Source organism: Bos javanicus, chromosome 1 (assembly GCF_032452875.1).
Source record: "Bos javanicus breed banteng chromosome 1, ARS-OSU_banteng_1.0, whole genome shotgun sequence".
Taxonomy (NCBI): domain Eukaryota; kingdom Metazoa; phylum Chordata; class Mammalia; order Artiodactyla; family Bovidae; genus Bos; species Bos javanicus.
This window is the reverse complement of record NC_083868.1, coordinates 135,282,926-135,304,401: the sequence shown is the minus strand read 5'-3', so window position 1 is coordinate 135,304,401 and position 21,476 is coordinate 135,282,926. Positions and strand designations below refer to the sequence as shown.

Here is a 21,476-nt window from a genome sequence, read left to right as displayed (position 1 = left end):
GCTCTGAGAGCCAAACCAAGGCTGACTGATGTTGACTTTCCAGCCAGGCAGCACCATGAAGGCCTGAAGTCAGACACAACCAATATAAAGAAATGACTGTGCCGCATTTGCACTTTCAGGCTTGCAGAGGAAGAAGTCCACTCTCAGGACTGATAGAACCTAATATAAATGTGGGCTCTTGCATTGTTTTCCATGTCCACTAGCCCCTGATTGGAGCCACCCAGGAAACCAGTCACCTCCACTCACATTTGAGCGGACCAAAGGCCTATTGTCAATTTCTCAGTGGTCCAAGCCTAAGTGGGCATCCCTAAGGCTCTGATGACCCTCACACAGGGTTTGACAACCACCCACATCAGCCTCACACAAAGGACCTGTTAAAAATGCCACTCCTGGTTTCCCTTCAGCCCCATATAAATAGCACCTGGGGCAGGGTGGAGAGGGTTGGGAATCTGCACTTTATTTTATTTATCTTTTTTTTTTTTATTTTATTTTGTTTTTAAACTTTACAATATTGTATTGGTTTTGCCAAATATTGAGATGAATCCTCCACGGGTATTTTATTTGACTGTGCTGGGTCTTAGTTGCGACACGTGGGATCTAGTTCTCTGACCAGGGATCGAACCCAAACCCCTGCATTGGGAGTACAGAGTCTTAGCCCTTGGACCACCAGGGAAGTCCCAGAGATCTGCATTTTAACGACACGCTCTATGACAGTCCAACACTCAAGGAAGCTTGTTAAGCTTTGCACCTGAAGGGAAATGAAGGTGATATCATTACAGGTCCTGCAGGCAGATTTGCTGTAGAGTAGTTGTACTGGCTGTGACCAAGTGATCAGTGATGACTATGATATTAGTTCCACATCATATCATGGACTTAGCTGTCTGTGTCTTACCCCACTTCTGCATATAAACTCAAGGGCAGGGATCAGAGACTCTGAGAGCCCAGCACTGTGGGGTCTTGACTGAAGGGACTTCACTGAAAGGACAAGAGGCACCTGCTGCTTCTCTGTACCAGCATGATAAGTTGGGAGTTGCATTACCTCCCATCCCCATGGTCTTAGGCCCCCAAGGATTGGGCAAGGGACAGTCTCTGGCCAGAACATATAGGTTCTGTCTGCTCTCTAGCAAATACACATGACAGTACAAATTCATGACCAAGTTACATTATATTAATAGAAATATCAAAATAGAAAAAAGGCTTGGAATAGCAACCATCTTCTAGAATCTGAAGGCTGGCATTCATTGTTCATGAGCTCGGCTAAAGGCAGTGCCTTCAGAATTTGGTTAAACTGCAGAGAGAAGAACCAGGGTTAATTGCAGAGAATCATTTTCCAAGCATGGCCACTGAAAGGGCTGAAACTGGCTTCTGAGGTTGCATGGAGCTTCCCTTCCTGAGTGAGATCTGTGGAAATAAAGCTGGTGGCTTTGGAATCAGGCTGTCTGTGTCACAGTGTCAGTAGCTTTCACAGAGACTTCAGACGATGGCACTGTGGCCACTGAGGTTCCATCATATGAGGCCTTTCCAGAGGTGGCTTCTGGAAGGGTCTTCTAAGAGCAGTGGCACTCAAGAGATCTGCATGTGACCATGACAAATGTCCAGCAACTCCAGAGGACATGGTAAGTCAGCTCCCTATACAGTAAAGGCCAGGAGCAGACTCAGTATGCTGAGGCATGGACGGTCAAGGTTCTGTTGATAATCTCCAGGTTCTTGCTGTGTGTCCCTCCCTGCCCAGTGAGCCTGCTCTGGGAGGCAGCCTTAGTGTAGATGGAGGGCAGGGAAGCTCCAGGGAGAACCATGCCCCCCCAGTGCTGCCTTGCACAAAGGTCTCCAATAAACATTTGTGGATGAAAGGAGTCCTTCGTTGGCTTCTGACTCTGAACCTCCACCCAGGGCAGCAGTACCTCTCAGCCCAAGCCCAGGGAAGGCACCCACCTCACTGGAGGCAGTGAGAAGAGGCTGAGAAAATGCTAATAAGCACAAGCATGTTCAAAACCAGGAAAGTCAACCTCTCAGGCCTCTACTCTGTGGGCTACAGGAGACCAGGCAGCTTGACGGCTTTTGACATTCGCTGGACTTGCTAATCTGATTGCTGACATCCCTGACAGCCTCTCTTTACTCCACGACCCACAGGCTAAAGTCCAGATGGAGAAGCCCATGTGAAGCCACCTCATCTGCACCCGAGTCAGCTTTGGGGAGGGTGGTCCTCCCATCAGTCTGAGATGAGGAGTCCTGTCTCCCCACTGTGGGGTGGTGGCCAGGTGTCATGGCCATCCACAGCCAGCCACAGGTCTTCACCACCATGTGACTTTCTTAGTGTGAGACATACTCCTGGAAAGACGGAGATAAACCTACACAGAGCTGTGTACAGAAGAGTCTACAGTTAATGTGAACACCATTTGGATGGCCTGTCTTCAGGTGTTAGTCCGAGCTCTGGTCCTGAGCGTGGGTAGCTGAGAGGACACACTGGCCACACTTCCCCATGAGAGCTTCCAAAGCAGCCTCTTGGGCAGGAAGCGAGGATCGGAGGGGAAGCAAGTCGGTCCTCCTAAGCTCTGTGCTGGTGTTGAACCCAGATACAAAAGGGACTGCAGCCAGCCTCCCCTCCCCTAGCCTGGCTCTGGTCAGTAATAACTCACCCCCCTCCCTCTTTCCTCTGGGCAGATACCCAGAGGTCTCTACCCAGAGAAACCACAGGGCTGGTGAGGGACCGGCGGGGCTGCGTCAGTGAGCATCCCCATCGCGCAGGACGAAACTGGGCTTGTGGGGGCCTCGCCCAAGGGGCCAGGAGAGACCCAGCCCTCCAGCTCTGTGCCCACCAGGCCCCTGGGCACCCTGGGGGTGCTCCGGGAGGAGGAGACAGGGAAAGCTTATGGTGATGGGGTTTTCTTTCTCATTTACGAAACAGAAAGGAGGCGCCGTGGTAACGTTAGTAAATATGGGCAGGTATGGGGGCAGGTCCGCTCTCAGGAGCAGGGCAGCAGCTGAGGCCGAGGGTCAGATGAGGCTGGCCGCCTTCTCCTGCACATTGTACTCTTTGTTCTTCTTCACCCGCCAGCTGATGAAGATAAGCAGCACCGAGCCCAGAGCCTTGTAGGCCACCTGCAGGCCCAGGTACCTGTGAAGCAGGAGGCAGGACACGTGAGGGGTATGGCGACTCTGAGGCCAGGGCCACTGAGCAGAGCAGAATCATTGTCACAGTGGCCCCGGGGTCATGTGTCATCACCACTCAGGTAAGGATCCGTCCCCAGCTGAGTGGGAGCCACCCTCCTCATCCCTTTTGTACACAAGCCTAGAGAGGCTTGTAGGACGTGGGAGCTACGTGGGACTCCCAGTCCAGTGCTCCTTGTTGCCACCTTCCTTGGTGCCCCTCACCCCCCAGAGGGCCAGTGAAACACTGCAGCACCAGCCATCTGGGAGGGTGCTGTGTCCCAGCACAGCCAGGAAGGGTGCCTTCTCCCTGCCCTCTTGGTCTGCCCTCCTCCTGGACTTCTATGCCCCTCCCACAGCATTTCCAGACCCCGTCCAGCCCCCTGAAGCCCACTCTCCCCACTTTGTTTGTGACAAGACAGCAGGTGAGGTGGCTGAAGGGGTGCAGAGCTCAGTGGTGCTGCAGCTGGGCTTGGTCCCACCTGCCCTTGGTCTCTGCCAGGAGCTATGATGGGCCACCTCTTTCCGAGCAATAGGAGGCTGGCCTGGCATCATCGTTCCACAGCCATGACCTCTTCCTTTAATAACCCTCTTTGTGATGCTGTCCCTCTCGAGGGCCAGGGGGGCCTGAAGACGGGGGCCAGGACACATCAGAGCAGCCTCTGGGTCTTGTTACTTGGATGGCTCTCTGTGAGCCTGACTTGCTGGTCAGTGGTGGCCCCCACTCCTGCCCATGGCAAGTTCCCCTCCAGCTCTCCCTCGCAGGCCTGAGAGCCTCACAATTGCCACTGGAGTGATGAACGCCCTTTACTCGGGCCTGGGGCCTGGCGCATCGTGCAGGCTCTCACCTGTTCCGGAGAGCATTGTTGTCATAGTAGACACAGGCCCCTCTCCTTCCCGAGCACTTTGCGCTCCACAGGATGCAGGAGTAGTCAATGGTGAGGCCATAGAGGGCTGGAGACGGCAACCAGGCTAGCATCAGCAGGAAGAGAGTTGAGAGAGCTCAGGTCACTTGGAGCTGTCAGCAGAGGCACCAGGGCAGGGTGGGGAGCCAGGTGCCTGGGGCCCCTACACAGCTCACAGGCATGAGAACAGCTCTGCCCCACCCCTGGGAACCACAGTGACTTTGGAAAGCAGACTAGCTTTCTGTGAAGCCTGAATTACTCTTTCACTGGAGGCTCAGAAGAGAAGAGGGACCTGAGCCCTCCTTCCAGGACAGTGAGCTGCAGGTGTCCCCTTGTACCAGCTCAGACAGGTACCAGAGTTCCCACACTTGGGATTGCTGGGCTCACCAGGTGGCAGGAGAAGGCTCTTGAGGACACCGACTCCTCAGGCCCTCACGGCAACCCAGAGGCAAGCAGGTGCCCTCATTTTAATGGGGAGGAAGGTGGGCTCGGCTGGCTCACCTTTGCATAGCCAAGCAGAGTCAGGGCTGGACTTGGAACCCTAGTTTTCGGAGGTTCGAATCCCGCGTTCTTCCACAATGGCAAGCTGCCCTTAGACAGCAAGCACCACCTCCAGGCCCCTAACACCCTGGGTGTTCAGAGCCTCTGCCCCAAAGCTGAGTGCTGAGAACTGGTCCAGCAGGGGCCGTGCCCTATGGCTGCTGAATATTCAGGTCAGTCCTGCATCCTTAGCTACGGGTCTAGACAGGGGCAGGCTTGGCCAGATCCACACCCCAGTCAGGCCACCCCATTCTCAGACCCACTGAAAACAGCCTCCCAGACTCTGTTTAGGGCCCTGTGAGAAGCTGCTTCTGGGGGAAAGAAACAGGCAATGTTCTGCTTGTGGCTCTGCTCTGAAGTGGGGACCTTTAAGAACCAGCCTCTGTATCAGACCTGCTTGCTCCCAAATCTCCAGGTGAATGGGGGATGGAAGTTGGCCACAAGGAATGACCTTCCTAAATGATGTTCCCTGAATAGAAATGAAGTCCACAAAAATTTCTAACTAAGTTCCAGTGGGTAATTTGAAGCTGGCCAAGTCCTTTTCTCTACCCAGGGTGGAATTGCATTCTTGGGTGATGAATGGATCCCTCCAGCCTGCAATTTCTATCTGTGATCTCACATTGAGTTATCTGAGCTTGAATGAAAAAAACAAAGGCAGCAGGTGCTTTGAGCACAGGAGGGGGTGTTTTCACAGTGGTGGGAAGAAGCAGGGCGAGGTGCTCCAGAGCCTATCCTAGCTGCTGTTGAGCTGGGTAGAATGTAAGGTTTCCTTCCCAGTGGAGGTTTCAGAGCAAGTTATAAATGATAAGTTATAAATGGAAAGGCACTGTGGTGACAACTGTGCCTCTGCCATTAGGACAGGGTAGACCCTGGTGCTTTGTGTCCTCGTAATATAGGCCAGAGGAGCAGAGTCTCAAGAAGGGGGCTTTCGGAGCAAGTGGCCAGAGACCAAGAAACTCCACTGACAGAACTGGCTCACTCCTCCTTATCCCACACTCACCCAACTTTGGTAGGAGAGGGCCCCCGCTGGTTAGGCCCAGGAGAGACATCACCCACACACCCCAGGGTGATCATGGAAGTTGCTACAGAGTGAAGCACAGCCAGGCTCCCGAATAATAATGCACTGCAGGCTTTTCAGGGATTTCAGCATTTAAGGTCAGAAAGTGCACTCTGATGCCAACTGAAGTCTCGTCACTGAAGTCAGCATATTCCCCACTGCAGTGGGAACCCCCAGGGTCCTTAATAAATCCCTCCTCAATCAGTGCCTTTATTTCCTGTACCTGTCACTGCAAGTCTCCATATGAATGCCTTGTGTTTAATCCAGTGCCTGGAGGCAGCCAGAGGGGACAGTCCAGCATGAGCAGTCTGGGAAAGGACCTGCAGCGTCCTCACACCTGGGGCGAGCTGGGTGCTTGCAGATGCCTGCAGACAGCGCATTCACAGCCAGTCCTGATCCCTGGGCACAGCGCCCTTCCTCCTCGGGCTCTCACTGCTTTGGCAGGGTTTGCCAGCAGAGGGCCCCCCTTTGCTGAATAGAGGTAGGAGGAGTGGATTTTGTAAAATGGAAGGGAAGCCAGGACTGGGCTCTGCTGCTGTTCTGGCTGCGGCAGGAACGCGAGGTTTTATTCCTACAGTGAATTCTTGGAGAGAGATGAAAAAATACCTACACTCAGCATTCTATTAGGCATTCGCAGCTGTGTCCACTTTTCCTTCTTACACAGTTTCGTTTGGAATTAATGCCATAGATGGAAACTTTCCTAATCTCAAGTGATGCGGAAACAGTCCATATGGGATTTGGCATTTGCTGTTGTGCTTATTATGTACAGCTTCTTATGACAGAGATGAGATGGGGCTTTTCCCCTCCGCACCCCACACCCCACAGCCCTCTGATTTCCCTTAATCTGGGGCCACACCAGGAAGGGGGCATCCCTGATACTCACCCAGCAGACGCATCAGCAAGAACTGCACTCCGATGGCGAAGGACTTTTCATCCTGGTTCACCACACTGAAAAGGCAAACAGGAAATCAGCCGGGGCAGGACTCAGGGCTGAGCCTTCCCTCTGCTGGTGCAGTCAGCCTCAGGGCGCATCAGACCTGCCCTCGAGAGGCCCCCCTGGGTTCCCCTGGGCCCTGTGCTCCTATTGTTCCTCTGGTGGATCTCACAGTGTGATCATTGCACCAACAGCATCATCAGCATCCCCTGGGAACTTGTTAGAAATGCAGATTCTCAGGGTGCACCTCAGATGAAGAAGCAGATGCTCTGGGGGTGAGGCCCCGCCCTCTGTATTGTAAGAAGCCCTCTAGAAGATTCTGTGCACACTCAGGTTTGAGAACCACTGGTCTCTGTGATTTTCAGGGCTGCCCAGAGCTCCCTCCAAGAGGCAGAGGACAGAGCATCTGGGAACTAGAGGATACTGAAGGCTGTGTTTATGGCAACAGGTCTGAATAGCTCTGGTGGTGTTTTACAGCAGTAGAAGACAGCCCTGATGCAAAGTGTAGCCAGAGCCCCTGGGCTGAGGGCTCCTTTGAGCAGCTAACAGAATCCTCCACTTTGGGCTGGGGCGGTGGGCATGTGACCTGTGTGGCCTTGCCGGGCTCCACCCTCCGAAAGGCCCCATGTTCGCTTCAGTGCTCTGCTGTGGCTGGCTTGACATTCTTGATAATTTTGGAACCAGGAGCCTTGCATTTCCATTTTGCACTGGGTCCTGCAAATTATGCAGCCAGTCCTGCCCCCGCCCTTCTTCCCTCTAGAGGAGGAAAGCACTTGCCTGAGGAAGGAGACTGAGAGAGGAGAGGGAGGCTGTCTGGAGGAGGAATTGCTGGGCCCTGCCATGCCAGCTAGGCAGGGAGCAGAGAGGAAGTCCCCCATCCACGACATGGGGAGTCAGGAGTGGGCCAGCCAGGGCACCAGGCTTCCATGTGCCCTGAGCGCACACTCCTGAGTGGGAGCTGGTTGGGGGAAAGCATTCAGAGCTGAAGGGAATTCAGATCTCCACACACATATTGTTTTATTTCCACAGTTCTGCTAGCAAACTGGAAAGGGACCATCTTTCAGCTTCTCAGAATCCCCACTGGGGTGAAGCAGGGGAGAGGTACCCACTGGGAGCCCCCAATGGAAAGTGCCTCAAATCTCAATCTAATGGACACTCCCTTTATTGAAATAAGTCCCTTCAATGGGCCAATCCACAATAGATGGATTTGTTTTGGTCCTTTGCTTCCATGTTTTGGTCCTTATCTCTGGATAGACTCTCCTGGTTTCTCAACTAAATGGGACTTGGGAACCCCAAACTGGCTTCTAACAGAGAGTTTGAGTTCCTTGTGATCTCTGCCCCTTCACCCCTGAACTAACACTGGCTCTCTGACCTCTGTCTTGTGATACATTATTGGCACATCTTCACTCCCAGACTGTATTTCCATGCCTGCTTGAGGGCCATGAGTGATACAAATAAGGTTTGGGCCACGTACAACATTGGCTTTACCCCTCACCTTCTTTGCACTACATAGCATCCATTCTTTCATCTTTCCCAGGGGAATTTATCTTTAAATTATTTGGGGATACTGGGGCCTCTTCTTCAATTTCACTCCAGCTCCTGACCAAACTTGGAAGGGAGAGATTTTTCTAAAAAAGCCCACCCTGGGGTTCAAATGGTGCTTTCCCTCCACTACTTCCTCATCCCTGATAGTGGCAGTCCTCTGGGAGGCAATCTAACAGCAATGCCCTTCTCCAATGTTTGGGGGCTTCCCTATGGAATTTCTTTATTCTATTCCCTCTCTTTGTCATGGCCACCCACGTACCTTTCTCAGAATTACTGGGTCCACTGTGGTCCATCTGACCTGGAGTGCAAGAAGGGACCCACACGCAGGGGGCCTTGAGTGAAAGCATGAGTACTTGGAATGCACAGATGCAGAGCGGTAGAGGAGAGGGTGGCGACGGTGTTGAGACAAGCAACCTACTCTGAGCACCCCTACACATTCTCGTGGAGTATGCTAAGAATGTAAGGGCCTGACTGTGTGCTTCCTGGGTCATTTCCCAAGGGTGTGGTTGCAGTGAACAGACCTAAGGCATGAGGTAAAAGCTGCTAGACCTGCTGCACGCTTGGTCTATAGAAGCAGTGGCTCTCCCAAGCTCAGGGCTCCTCAGCTGTGCCCTACACCCACTGCAGTGACACATACACCTGAAGCCCTCCATGTCACCCAGTAGGACATGGGGTCACAAATAAATGATGCAGCATGAGCTTCACGTTGCTTGCTGTCCTGTGAGCAACAAAGTCCTTTGCCTTTGACCTAGGAGTCTTCCGGCTTCTTCCAGCATCCTTATGAAACAGTAACAGAAACAGGAGCTCGGTAGTTTGCAAGCTAACTTGTAAATAGGATAAAACCCCAGACCCCTCAACTCCTAGTCTTCTGGGGAAACTAGCTGTTGATAAGAATAGTAATAATAATTTGGTGGTAATAATTTTTCCAGTAGTCATGTATGGATGTGAGAGTTGGACTATAAAGAAAGCTGAGCGCTGAAGAATTGATGCTTTTGAAATGTGATGTTGGAGAAGACCCTTGAGAGTCCCTTGGACAGCAAGGAGATCCAACCAGTCCATCCTAAAGGAAATCAGCCCTGAATATTCATTGGAAGGACTGACGCTGAAGCTGAAACTCCAATACTTTGGCCACATGACGTGAAGAACTGATTCACTGGAAAAGACCCTGATGCTGGGAAAGATTGAAGGCAGGAGGAGAAGGGGATGACAGAGGATGAAATTGTTGGATGGCGTCACTGACTCAGTGGAAATGATTTTGAGTAAACTCTGGTAGTTTGTGATGGACAGGGAGGCCTGGTGTGCTGCAGTCCGTGGGACTGCAAAGAGTCAAACACGACTGAGAACTGAACTGAACTGAACTGAATAATTTGGTAAATATTGATAATGAACCATTATGCAGAGCAAAGCAATTTACCATACAACCCCCACATGAATCCTTTGAGGCCAATATCATTAATGCCCTTTCATTCATGAGGAAGGGCTTCTTAGGTGACACAGTGGTAAAGAATCTGCCTGCCAATGCAGGAGACACAGAGATGTGGGTTTGATCCTTGAGTGGGGAAGATCCCCTGGAGTAGGAAATGGCAACCCACTCCAGATTCTTGCCTGGAAAATTCCATGGACAGAAGAACCTGGCAGGCTATGTCTATGGGGTTGCAGAACTGGACACGACTGAGTGACTAAGCACACACATACATGAGGAAATTGAGACTTGGTGAACTTGACAACACTGAAGGACATTTAGCCAGTTTATGGTAGAGCTCGGCCTTTGACCCTGGACCGGGTCTTTCAAATCCTGTTTTTCCATCTCTGTTGCCAGACTGATAAGGACAGGAGGGAGGTAGGCAGGGGTAAGTTATGCCAACTTGGTTGAAACCTTATTTTCTCCTTTCCAGAGGGTGAGGTGAATGGAGGGTCATTTCATGTCAACACCTCAGGGGCAGCTTGGTGTCACTGTAACAGGACACCTGCCTTGGCCTGCCGCCTGTCCTGCCCTCCCTTCTGACCTGGCTCCTAGTACACGGGGGCTTTTCTCATTGTCATCCTTTCCACAGTCCTTATTCTGTCTCTGGAACTTTTCTCGTTTTCCTTCTCTGATTTTATGCCTCTAACTGAATTCTCCTCCCTCCTCTCTGTTCTTTTGAGAGTTAAAGATAGGTGAATCTACAGGTGTGGAGTCAGCGTGGAGCCTGGAAGCCTGGAGGGGTCACGTGGCTCAGCCGGCAGGCTCCGCCTCCTCTCCAGGCTCCGCCTCCTCTCCAGGCCCCGCCTCCTCTCCAGGCCCCGCCTCCTCTCCAGGCTCCGCCTCCTCCTCCCTCCTCATACAGGATGGAGAGGCAGAGACACCCACCAAATGAGGCTGCAGTATGGAACTCCACACGGGCTGGCACCAAAGCCCTGACACTGGCGCACTAGTATTATCTCCCTGCATCACCCCAAGAATATCTCATGTCCGAGGACTCAGAGGACCAGGAGAGGCAGGAGAGCTGAGAAGGGGGCAGCTGGACGTTAAGTGAGGGGAGCGTTGGGAAGGAGAGGTGCACTCACCGCAGCACCATCATGTAGAGGGGGTTGTGCGAGATGCAGGCTATGAGCGCCGCAAAGGAGATGAGGAAGATGGTTGGGAGCAGGAAGTGGGCGCAGGAGACGGGACACGGGCCTGTCTTCGCTGAACCAGATCCCCTGTTAACGCAGCTGCAGTTCAAGTAGATCTTGGAAGGAGATGGAGGGGAACAGGGGAAACCTGCTGTTATTATTTCGAGTCCACACACTTTAAATGCCTGCTCCAACGGTCACCCCTCTGCCCTCCCTGGGGACCTGGTGATGCTAGATGCAGAGACTGGAGAAGAGATGAGGTGGGGATTTCAGGTGCCCCGGGGATCTCGCTTCTGATCACTGGGCAACAAACAGTGTTTGTTTCACCAAAACCAGTCGTCCGTTGTGCGCTGGACTCCTCCTGCAATTACACCACGAGGGGGTCTGCAGGATCCCGCTGCCAGGTATGGTCCACCAGTTGCGGACCTGGGTTTGGGAGGGCCCTCCTCTGGGCCAGGCCACCTGCTGCCCAGCAGTAGTGGTTTTCTGGGTTTTTGTTTTTGCTGTTTGTGTGTTTATTGCAGGGACATTAAAGGAAGATAAAAATAGGAGGAGATACCAGTGGGAATGGACTTCCCAGGTAGCTCAGCTGGCAAAGAATCTGCCTGCAGTTCGGGAGACCTGGGTTCAATCCCTAGGTTGGGAAGATCCCCTGGAGGAGGGCATGGCAACTCACTCAGTATTCTTGCCTGGCGAATCCCCATGGACAGAGAAGCCTGGCAGGCTACAGTCCATGAGGTCGCACAGAGCCTGACACAACAGAGCGACTAAGCGCAGTGCAGCACAGCACCAGAGGAAACACAGTGAAATCCACTGAACTTTCTGCCTGAGATAAATTCCTCCTTCCTCTAAAGGTCTCTGTCTCAAGTCTATAAATCCATACAGCTCAACATGGTTGTACAGCTCACCTTGGTGGACCCTGTCTGTCAGGTGGCTTCATCTTCCCTCTCACATCATCTGATGGACCAGCCTATGGTCCAACTGCTTTAAGTGTCAAAGCCATTAGAGGGCAGAGATTGGAACTAATAAACTGGTATGCTTCCTTCTCCCAAGGACTGGAACTATGGACCTTCTTTACTTGGGCTGCTGGGAAGCTCATAATTAAGTTGTATACAATGTTGCTGCTACCTTCCTCAGTCTGGATTTTTTACACATATATTCCCTTATAATTTGCTATTTTTTTCTTGATATTATGCTGATGAACCTTGGTCTTGACGTGCTTGTGCTGTTATTGGAAACTTGTCAAGATTATTTCTGGAGGTAGACAACTCAGAGGTAAGTAAATAAAGATAAGAAAACCACAGAAGCCACCACAGGCTCCTCCAACAAGAAGGCAACCGAGAAGGCATCTTGTCCAAGCTCTTGGTCCTTGCACCTCCTGAGAACCATGCTCCTCTGCCAGCGGAGGTGGCCATGGAAGCAGCTTTGCCTGTCCTCTCAGGGAAGATGGCTAGCCTTGCCCATGCCCTCCGCACAGGTTTAAAGGAACAGGCTGCATCCTCTCCCTAGGGAGCTGCACAGACTTCCCGTGCTCTTAGGATAAAGAATGTCCAAGTCTGAAGCCTGAGCCCTGCCTGCTCCCAGGCCTAGCTGGGTATGACCCTCCTCCACACCTTGTGCCAGCCCTAGCCTTCTCGCTCTTCCCATTTGCCAGATCATTCATGCCCTTGGGTCTTGCTCTTGCATTTGCTTCACTCGCAGGTCTTCATAGGGTTTTCTTCCTCTGGTGGTTCAGTCCTAACGTCACCTCCTCTGGGAGGTCCCCAGATATTCTCTGTCTCATTAAGTCTCTTCGTGGAATGGGTTACCTTCTAAAAACACTCTTGGGCCTTTATTTGGTGAATACAAGTTCATGAGGGTGGGGACATGGGCTGATGGGTTCCCCACTGAATCCTCAGCACCCACGAATGTGTCTGGTGTTCACTACGTGTCTGTTGAATAACCACACAGACAACTGGAGTTGGTTTGCTGCTGTCTGATCTGGGGAGGCAGGGAGCACTCTGAGGGCTGGCCAGGACCTTGCCAAGTGAGTATCGTGAATGTGAGCTGTGTGAGTGGGAGGCTGTGGCTGGGAGACACCTGATCTTGCACAGACATGCCCTGGGCTGAGGCAGCACCCTGGGTTCTAGTCCCAGATCTGCACCATGAATAGCTACAGCCTTCAAGCCAGTCGTGTGGCCACAGCTGAGAGTGCTCAGAAGGGTTGAACCAAAGGGCCTCCTTCACCACTTCCGGCTCTAAACTTCCAGGTCCACATCACAGAGGCCCTCTGTCCTCAATCTATGTGGGCCTGTCCATATGGCTTTGCGACATAACAGGGTTGCAGGACGCTGGTGTGCCCAATAAGGACCCATCAGGGTGAGACTGGCAGGCTTCAGCGGAAGGAGTGCTCTGACTTGTTTCTGCTTTGAGCATTGTTAGGCTTCAGGAATGTGAATTCATTGGACATTGGCCAGTCTTTAATTGACTTTGGGCTATAAGCATCTGATCATGACCCTAGGGTATGGGAGGTGGAGAAAAGGTGGGTGTGGCCCAGAGGCCAGGATGCTGGGAATGAGTGGGGTGGAGCCCTGCCCATCCCAAGTGGAGGAGCAGGCTGTCAGATCACACACTAGGCAGAGACCTGGGGCCCCTCCGGCCCTTACCGGTTGCTTGAGAGCTATGGAGCTGAAGTTGACTTCACTGCAGCCAGCGTGGCACGGGGAGAGGTATTCAATCCCATCGTCTCCACAGACCGGGTGGAAGACAGAATCTGGGCACGAGCAGCCCTGGCGGCAGGGGTGAGGTTGTGGACGTATAGAACTTGATGTGCTGCCAGCAAAACAGGAAATGGGAATCAAACAAAGCAAGACCAAAGGAAAGCCTCGCCACTCCAGCCCAGCGTGACTTCCCTGCCTGGTTAGCGTGCTTGTGCTTCTCTGTTTGTCTTGGGCCAGCGCCACCCAGAGATCTGAATCATGTCTACTGGAGCCAAGGGTCAACTTGGCCGGTGTTCATGGCACCTCTGCTTCTTCTGCCAGTAGGAGCCCAAACCTACCAACTAGTCATTGGGAATGCTTGGTTGGCAAATCCCCCACTGCAGAAGGGGTCGAGACGAACAACCTGCCAGGACTCTGATGAGAGAGAAGGCAGATGCTATGGGAAAGTTACAGGTGATATTTCCCTTCCTTTCTCTTTCATGTGGGCTCGGCTGAGGCCCCTTGAGGTCATCTAGGGTCTCAATGGCTCCTGTCTCTGGGTCTAAGTAGCCATCGCCCAGGTTACTGCATCCACCTGAGCTTTAACCCAGTGGTTTCACTGGCTGGTCACACCAGTCTCTCCGCCCTCCATATCCAATATTCATGATCTCCTCTGGGAAGGGTGGGGGTTAGGGGCTGATAAACCACAGTTCAGAACTTTGCTAAAATAATTATTCCAGTGCTGGTTAACAGTAATGGGGCATCTCTCATGCTCCAGGCACTGTGCCTTAGGGCTTTTCATGCACTGACACCACAGTAAATGTTCTGATAATGATGCTCCCTTTGTGGATGAGAAACCTGAAGTAAATTTCCCCAACTAGGAAAGAGCAGCACCAGACCTCGGACCTGGTCTGATGACAAAGCCCTGTGCTAAACACCCAGGAAAGCATTCTTGCCCTCTGTCAACCACAGCCAGAAGAGAAGTACAAACTGGGAGTGGGCCAGCGTGTGGGGAGGGGCAGTTCCATCCTGAATAACACTCCCCTCCTTCATACCCTCTGGAGACAGGAGAGGTCCTTTCACAGGCAAGGATAAAGCACCAAAACTGAAAAGTACGCTATCTTCCGGTATTGCAACCTCACTGGGCAAAATCTAAAAGAAGAGGTGTGGAAAGGTGGCTCTGAGGGAAAAAAGCAAAAAAGCACATCCCCTCCTTGGCTTCAAAGCCCTTCCTGAACATGAAGCCAAACTTAGAACTTAAAACCATGTCGCTTTATGCAAGCCGACAGGTATCCTTTACCTGCCCTCTTCCTCACCTGCCCTAATTTTTTAAGTCTGCCATCACTTTCATTGTTCTTCTCCAAACCTTTTCAAGTCTCTGTCTCTCATCTTTCCTCAGCAGCTCAATAAGACTCTGTAATTCTAGCTGGTAGAGAGCAGATGCTAAACATAGCTATTTCCTGGTTCCTGAGGCTCACAGCACTACAGATTCATCTTGAAACCAAACAAATCAGTTTCTATTGCTTCTTAAAACGCAGAACGCTAATCCTGATTGCTCGTGGCCCACTAGCACTCTCTGATTTCTTCTCATAATTGAGCACACTAAGACCTGGCTTTCTCAGTCGCCACATACGAGATCAGATCAACAAGGGAAAAGGAGAGAGGACAGTTGAAGAAGCAGAAAGAAGATGTGGCAGCCATCTGCAGGTTCTGGACTCCTCACCCTCGCTCCCCTTACCTCGGGGGGTAGACCTCCGCCACGAGCGGGGTGGAGCAGCCCATGAAGAACAGAGGGGCACAAAGGATCATGGAGATGATGATGATGGTGGCAGCTACACGGGGAATGGTTTGCAGAGAGAAAGCACAGCGCTTCATGAGGATCCCTCCAAGCAGCATCCCCAAGGCCGCAGCAGGGAGGTTCACAGCACCTACAGACAGAGAGAAGCTGGTCTGGGCGCATAGGCCTTGGAGTGCTTATGTGGACCACCGAGAAGGGGGCATGGCTTCCTGAAGGGACATTCGATATGTTTAATTGCAACAGTAATAGATGACATTAACTGAGCACTTACTGTTTGCCTGGCATACTGACAGAGTTATCTTGACATGGAGGATTGCCCTGCCGGTGCAAACAGTAAAGAAAGAAGTGGGACCCTAACAACCAGAGATGTGGGTTGAATATGCATTTATTAGAAAGTGAAAGTATTAGTTCCTCAGTCATGTCCAACTCTTTGTGACCCCATGGACTCTAGCCTACTAGGCTCCTCTGTCCATGGGATTCTCCGGGCAAGAATACTGGAGTGGGTAGCCATTCCCTTCTCCAGTGGATCTTCCTTACCCAGGGATAGAAGCTGGGTCTCCTGCATTGCAGGGAGATTCTTTATAGTCTGAACACCAGGGAAGCCCGAAGAACTCTGTGCGGGCATAGTTGCATCCAATTCTTTGTGATCCTGTGGACTGTAGGCAGGCACAATACTGTCCATAGTACTCTCCAGGCAATAATACTGGAGTGGGTTGCCATGCCCTCCTCCAGGGGGTCTTCTGGACCCAGGAATTGAACCCAAGTCTCCTGCACCTCCTGCATTGCAGGCAGATTCTTTACCCGCTGAGCCACCTGGGAAGCCCTTATTAAGCCTTTCATTACCTGGCCCTTTACTGCACTGTAACCACAGGAGGTTAGCAAGGCTCTGGTGGTGCTTCCTGCTTGATGTGCTAGTCAGAGACCAAAGGCTAGAAGGGTGAAGTCACAGCCAAGAGCCACACAGGAGGTCAGGGGTCATGCCCTGACCACCCTGCCACATCCACATGGTCAAGTTCACCAGTGAATTGGCCCCCATCATTCCCTTGGGTACTTGATGGGACTGCATCAGTATTTTGCAACCTCAGCTGCCAAAAACACACGTGCTAGATGCTGGCACCCTCTGCCAGAGATTCTGCCCTCACTGCTCGAAGGTGGGGCCTGGGCATCTGTATTTCTTAAAGCTCTCCTGGGGAGCTTAAAGTATAGGGGCTTGAGAATCACTGGGCCCCACAGTCCTTATCCAGGTGAATGTCTTCAAGCCCTTGGAGAAGAAAAACACCCAGCGGCATCTTGCCTAGCCCCCAGCTCAATCCGTGCTCTTTCCTCTCTTGTCCTTGATGATGTCAGAGCCTCTGGGAGACAGTCAGGCTTTCAGCCCCTCTGACAGGGAGGAAGCAGCCCCCAACCTCCACCCACTCCTGCCCAGAATTATAGGGGCCCAAGAAATCTGCCAAGAGCATTCTGGATTGCCAACCAGGAAAAATGTCCTTAAAATCCTTTCTCCTGGGCAAGAACCCGCTGGCTCCTGCCCTTATCCGGTCTGGTGGCGCACCTCCCTGGATGAATGGGGGAAGGCCCGGCTGCGGCAGCCCTGGGGACTCACCGATGAGGAAGTTGGCATAAGCTGCGGAGGCGCCGTACTGCTTCTCCAGGAACTTGTTGAGGAAGGTAGAGAGGCCGGCGATGACGGAGGAGAAGGTGCACTGAGCCAGGACCACCAGCATGAAGAGTGGGTTCATCAGGAGCCTCAGGAAGATGCGGGGGAACCCTGTGGACAGACTGCTCTCAGGGCTGCGCCTCCAGGCAGTGGTCACTGGGCTCCGCAAGCCTGACCTCTGCCCTTCCTGCCCCCCCGGCAGTTCCCCTCTCTTCCTCCGGACAGAAACCCAGGCCCCAGGCTGCTCAGTGGCCAGCTGGGGACACAGAGCCACTCAGGATCCACTCAACATGCTCACGGGCTAAATAAAATGAGGACAGGCCTGGAAGAAATCAGGTGGCGGGTGATTACACAGGACAGCCGCATCAATGTGAAGGGAACAGAGAGGAGGATGTGAGCCAGACTGTGAGGGCGGGGCTGCCTCTGCCTGATTTTGGGTCTCCTGCTCTCTGCAAAGCAGCAGTCGGCAGAACCTCTCATGAAGCGATGGGCCAGTGTTGCTTTTACTGCCACTCACCACACCCAATCCCACATGGGCCAGGTGACCCTAGACCACCCCCACCCCAAGCCAGCCCACCCAGGACTGCCAGGTCACTCAGTTACTTTTAATGAAATCCACCAGGGATCTTCTTGACTTGACCTCTTCCATATTCCTTGCTTCATCCACCATGGGATGAGTCCTCTGAAGGCAGCAAAGGGGGTGAGTGTTAACGACATCCTTGAATGTTAACAGGTTCCTTACAGCCATCTTTCCCAGGCCCTTGATCCTTCTGGTCTTAGTGGCTCACGGCAGGGCGGTGCTCAGCCACCCTGGAAGTGCATGGAAGGGTGTCCAAAGCAGTCACCACATGCATGTCAGTGAGCCTGGTGCTTTGGCCACTGGCCAGAATGCATCCACACTAGGGCCTCCCAGATATGATTTCATATCTGTGCATATTATTTCATGTCTAACTGTTGGCTGATGCCAAGAGGCATGAGTGAACATCAGCCTTTGTCTATCTGTCATGGCTACACTTCTTCCTTGTCCTCAGGTTCCAGGAGCTATGGGCCTCTGGGACGCTCTGGTCTATAATGACCTCTGTTCCCAGCTCTCTCTTTCAGTCTCCTCTGTGGAGTCCCTTCGTTCTTCTGGCCCAAAGTTGGATCCTGTCCAAGGCTCCGACCTGCCTCTTAGCCTGCACTTTCTGTGCAAACCCCCTCAGTGAACTCGCCTTCCACTTCTGAACTTGTCAGCTGCAGCCCGAGGCCCAGCTCTGAACCACTAAACAGATGCAAGGCCCCCGAGCTCACACACTGTTGGGATCCCCCAGCAGACTCATCACCAGGTGCAGGCGCTCCCACTTATGTTATGCTTCCTCCATGGTGGGCCCCGTGCTCAGCATTCTGCATACACTGTCCCATTCCTCACAACCTCCTCCTCAGATAGGTGCTCTTATCTCCGGTACTTTTGTATTTATTTTTATTTACTTATTCGGCTGTGCCAGGTCTTAGCTGCGGCATGTCGAATCTTAGTTCCTAGACCAGGAATCACTGAGAGCACAGATTCTTAGCCATGGGACCCCCAGAGAAGTCTCTATCTCCAATACTTTAAAGTAGAGGAAACTTAGGAGCAAGAAAACTTGCCTAGGATCTCTCAGCTAGTTTAGAAGTAGCAGAGCTAGATTCAGACTCAGGTTTGTCCGACTCCAGCATCGTGATGATGTGCTGCCACACTTTGAAATTCTTCTTCAAGACAAGTTGAGGCCGTCTATCCCTGCCCCACCCCCGCCCTGGCCAGGCCTAGATTTCACCCAGTCTCACACACCTTATTGCAGAACATCCAGCTCAGCCTCTGGCTCTAAGCCTTGGCACAAACTTCAGCTGCTCACGGCTAAGTCCTTCTGAGCAACCCCTCCGAGGACATCTATACTGCCCTGTTCCAGGTGTCTGGCAGCCAGGGCCCTGGTCCTCAGCTGTATCATCTCTACACTGGCTTCATCATGTCTCCAGCCTTCATTCCTTCCTGACTCCCCAGCCACAACCTCATGTAGTTGTCACCCAAGTGGGCTCCAGTCACTTAGAACTTCACGAGATCAGAACAAGTTTCAGATCCTTCAGGCTAATGTCAAGGCCCCGACTCAGACTTCTCCCCACTGTTTTCCAATCTCATCCTTCCCTGATTTCTTTCCCCAACAGATATGACTGGAAGATGCATGCAGGTCAGTCTGCTCAAAGTATGCTCCACTCTCAGCCCAATCTCACACTCTTCAGCACTAGGAATGTCTTTTTTACTCAGTCCTTTAGGATTAGACATGACCAGCCCTATTACATGCAAAAGTCAACGGCTCCAGGTCACATATTCAGTTTTTATTGACTCTTAATTCTTTATCTCACTTTAGATAACTCAGAACTTCCCCAGACTATATTCCCTGGAGCCCTCCTAATCCCTGAGATGCTACCATGGTGAGGGAACACTGATGAAATCACATCTTTGGGAAATTCACAAGCATGCTCACATTTCAAAGCCTCTGAGAAGTCCTGCATCAAGAAACTTGATTAGATTTCACCCAGAATTAACTTACTGAAACTTCTCAGCTTTATTATCTACCCCTCCATACCTCCTGGTGGCTCAGATGGTAAAGAATCTACCTGCAGTGTGGGAGACCCAGGTTTGATCCCTGAGTCAGGAAGATCCCCTGGAGAAGGAAATGGCAAACCACTCCAGTATTCTTGCTGTAAAATTCCATGGATAGAGGAGCCTGGCAGGCTGTAGTCCATGGGGTCTCAAAAAGTCAGACAGGACTAAATGACTGACACAGTACCTCCTTTTAGGAAACTCTTATAATAGGTAGAATTGTGGGTTCTCAGAAGCTTACCTCCATTTTTGTGGGTATTGCTCGAGGAAAGAAGAAGAAGGGGAAAGAAGTGACAACCAAACAGGCAGAGGAAATGAGCAGGCCCAACCACCAGGCTCCTATCCATCGGGGGTCTCCAGGGCTCAAGTTAACCGAAGCTGAAGAGAAAGCACAGGACACAAGTATTTGTTGGATGAATGCATGATCTCACTTTACTCATCAAGGGAACTAGCACCTTGGTCAAGACAACATCCGCTCTCTCTTCCCAGAGAACAGAGGCCTGTGGGAGGATCAGCGAGGTTAACCTTGCCCTGCAAGCACCATTTCATTGGCCAGTTTCAAACCCATGCATTCCTGGTTTCCAAACCTGCACTCTTAATAACTGAGTGCTCTGCCTCCCACTTTTGTTAACCCCTAAAGAAGGAGGCCTCGCAATTCTTAGAAAATCAAAAAACCACCATGAACAGAGTAGGCTCTTGGGTAAGCAGATGCTTTCTCCTGTGCAGTCTCCCATCCACATCCAAGGGTCTGCTGTTGTGTTTCTCTTTGTAAGTAAAGAAGCCACATGGGCATGCAGGGAGAGAGAAGAGGGAGAACACTGTCCTGGGCCCTGTCCCTGGTGGACTGGGAGCTCAGGGGCCAGTCTCTTTGGGTAATGAAGAGCTAGGACCCAGCTCAGGAAGTGCCAATGAAGGGCAAGCATGGCTTGACCTCGAGCAGACAGCTCCTCCAGCTTTGCCCTTTGATTTGAAGTACAGGTGGATGACACTGAGCAGATGACACTGTGGTCTGACAGTCCCAAGGTCAGGAGTCTGTGGTGTCTGGCAGCATGATCGCCCACATTCTTTGTGAGACAGGCAGGCTCTGATCTGAGTGCCTGGCACTGGGGTGGGGATGTTATTTCTGAGGGTCTGGCAGACCTGCCTTCCAGCCACATCAGGCCTGCGGGAATTTACATACCACGCACACACTCCCCGTGGACTCCCTGTCTTGACTTTGTCCAGATGGTTTCCTCTACCTGGGAAGGCCTCTGCCACCAGCCACCACCAGCTGTGGAATTTCCACTCACATGGGATGGAGATACGCATCATCTCCCTGGGAGGCCCTCCCTCATCACCTCATGCAGAAGCACTTTTCTGGCCTTGGAACTGCCAAAGCACTTTGCCTGTCCCTCTGTTAGGTGCTGGCCCTCTCTGCCTTGCAGGAGGCTGGGGGGTGTCAGGCAGGCTTACAACAGCCATATGCCCTTGTAGGATTCATCCCGGGGTCGGCTCCCTGAATGATTAACTCAGTACATGTGCTCTTGTCTGTGGATTGTATTTTCTCATCCTGAGATAGAGAGGCTTAATCCATATCATTTTGTTAATAGCTCACTTCTGTCAGCCTCAGTATATATCAGCCATTTTTAAACATCACAGCAACTTTATTTCACTATCATTAGCCCCATTTTACAGATGAGGAACTGAGGCATAGGAAGATGAAGGTTTGTGCCCAAGATCAGTGGAGGTGGTAGAATTCAGCTAGTAGAGGTGGAACCAGGATTAGACACAGGTTCCCTGCTATCTGTGTCCACATGGTTAAACTCTGTTACACTCTTCTGTGTGGGAGTCATAAGCCATGTGTATATTTCACATACTGCTTCTTCCTTTCCCTTAAAGAAGTCTTCTCAAAAAATTTTAAACAATCAAAGCCATCTTAGAATCAAAGAATTATAGAGTTATTTTTAACACCATGACCTCAGAAGGCAGCTGTGATAGCAACACCTGAAGCCCTGCCCAGGTCGCAA

At 51.8% G+C, this 21,476-nt stretch overlaps 1 protein-coding gene across 1 annotated transcript in view; it reads right to left on the bottom strand.

Moving 5' to 3' along the window:
• Window positions 1-1,146: 1,146 nt before the first annotated feature.
• The window catches only part of SLCO2A1 (solute carrier organic anion transporter family member 2A1), a 90,589-nt gene continuing 70,259 nt past the window's right edge, over window positions 1,147-21,476 (bottom strand). Inside the window, exons 6-14 of the mRNA XM_061421196.1 lie at window positions 19,712-19,848; window positions 17,460-17,538; window positions 16,803-16,967; window positions 15,140-15,329; window positions 13,369-13,534; window positions 10,676-10,839; window positions 6,533-6,597; window positions 3,996-4,119; window positions 1,147-3,115 (exon numbers count right to left, since the gene is read on the bottom strand). Of these exons, the coding sequence (XP_061277180.1) occupies window positions 2,995-3,115; window positions 3,996-4,119; window positions 6,533-6,597; window positions 10,676-10,839; window positions 13,369-13,534; window positions 15,140-15,329; window positions 16,803-16,967; window positions 17,460-17,538; window positions 19,712-19,848 (1,211 nt within the window). The 3' untranslated portion in view covers window positions 1,147-2,994. The remainder of the gene's footprint in view (window positions 3,116-3,995; window positions 4,120-6,532; window positions 6,598-10,675; window positions 10,840-13,368; window positions 13,535-15,139; window positions 15,330-16,802; window positions 16,968-17,459; window positions 17,539-19,711; window positions 19,849-21,476) is intronic.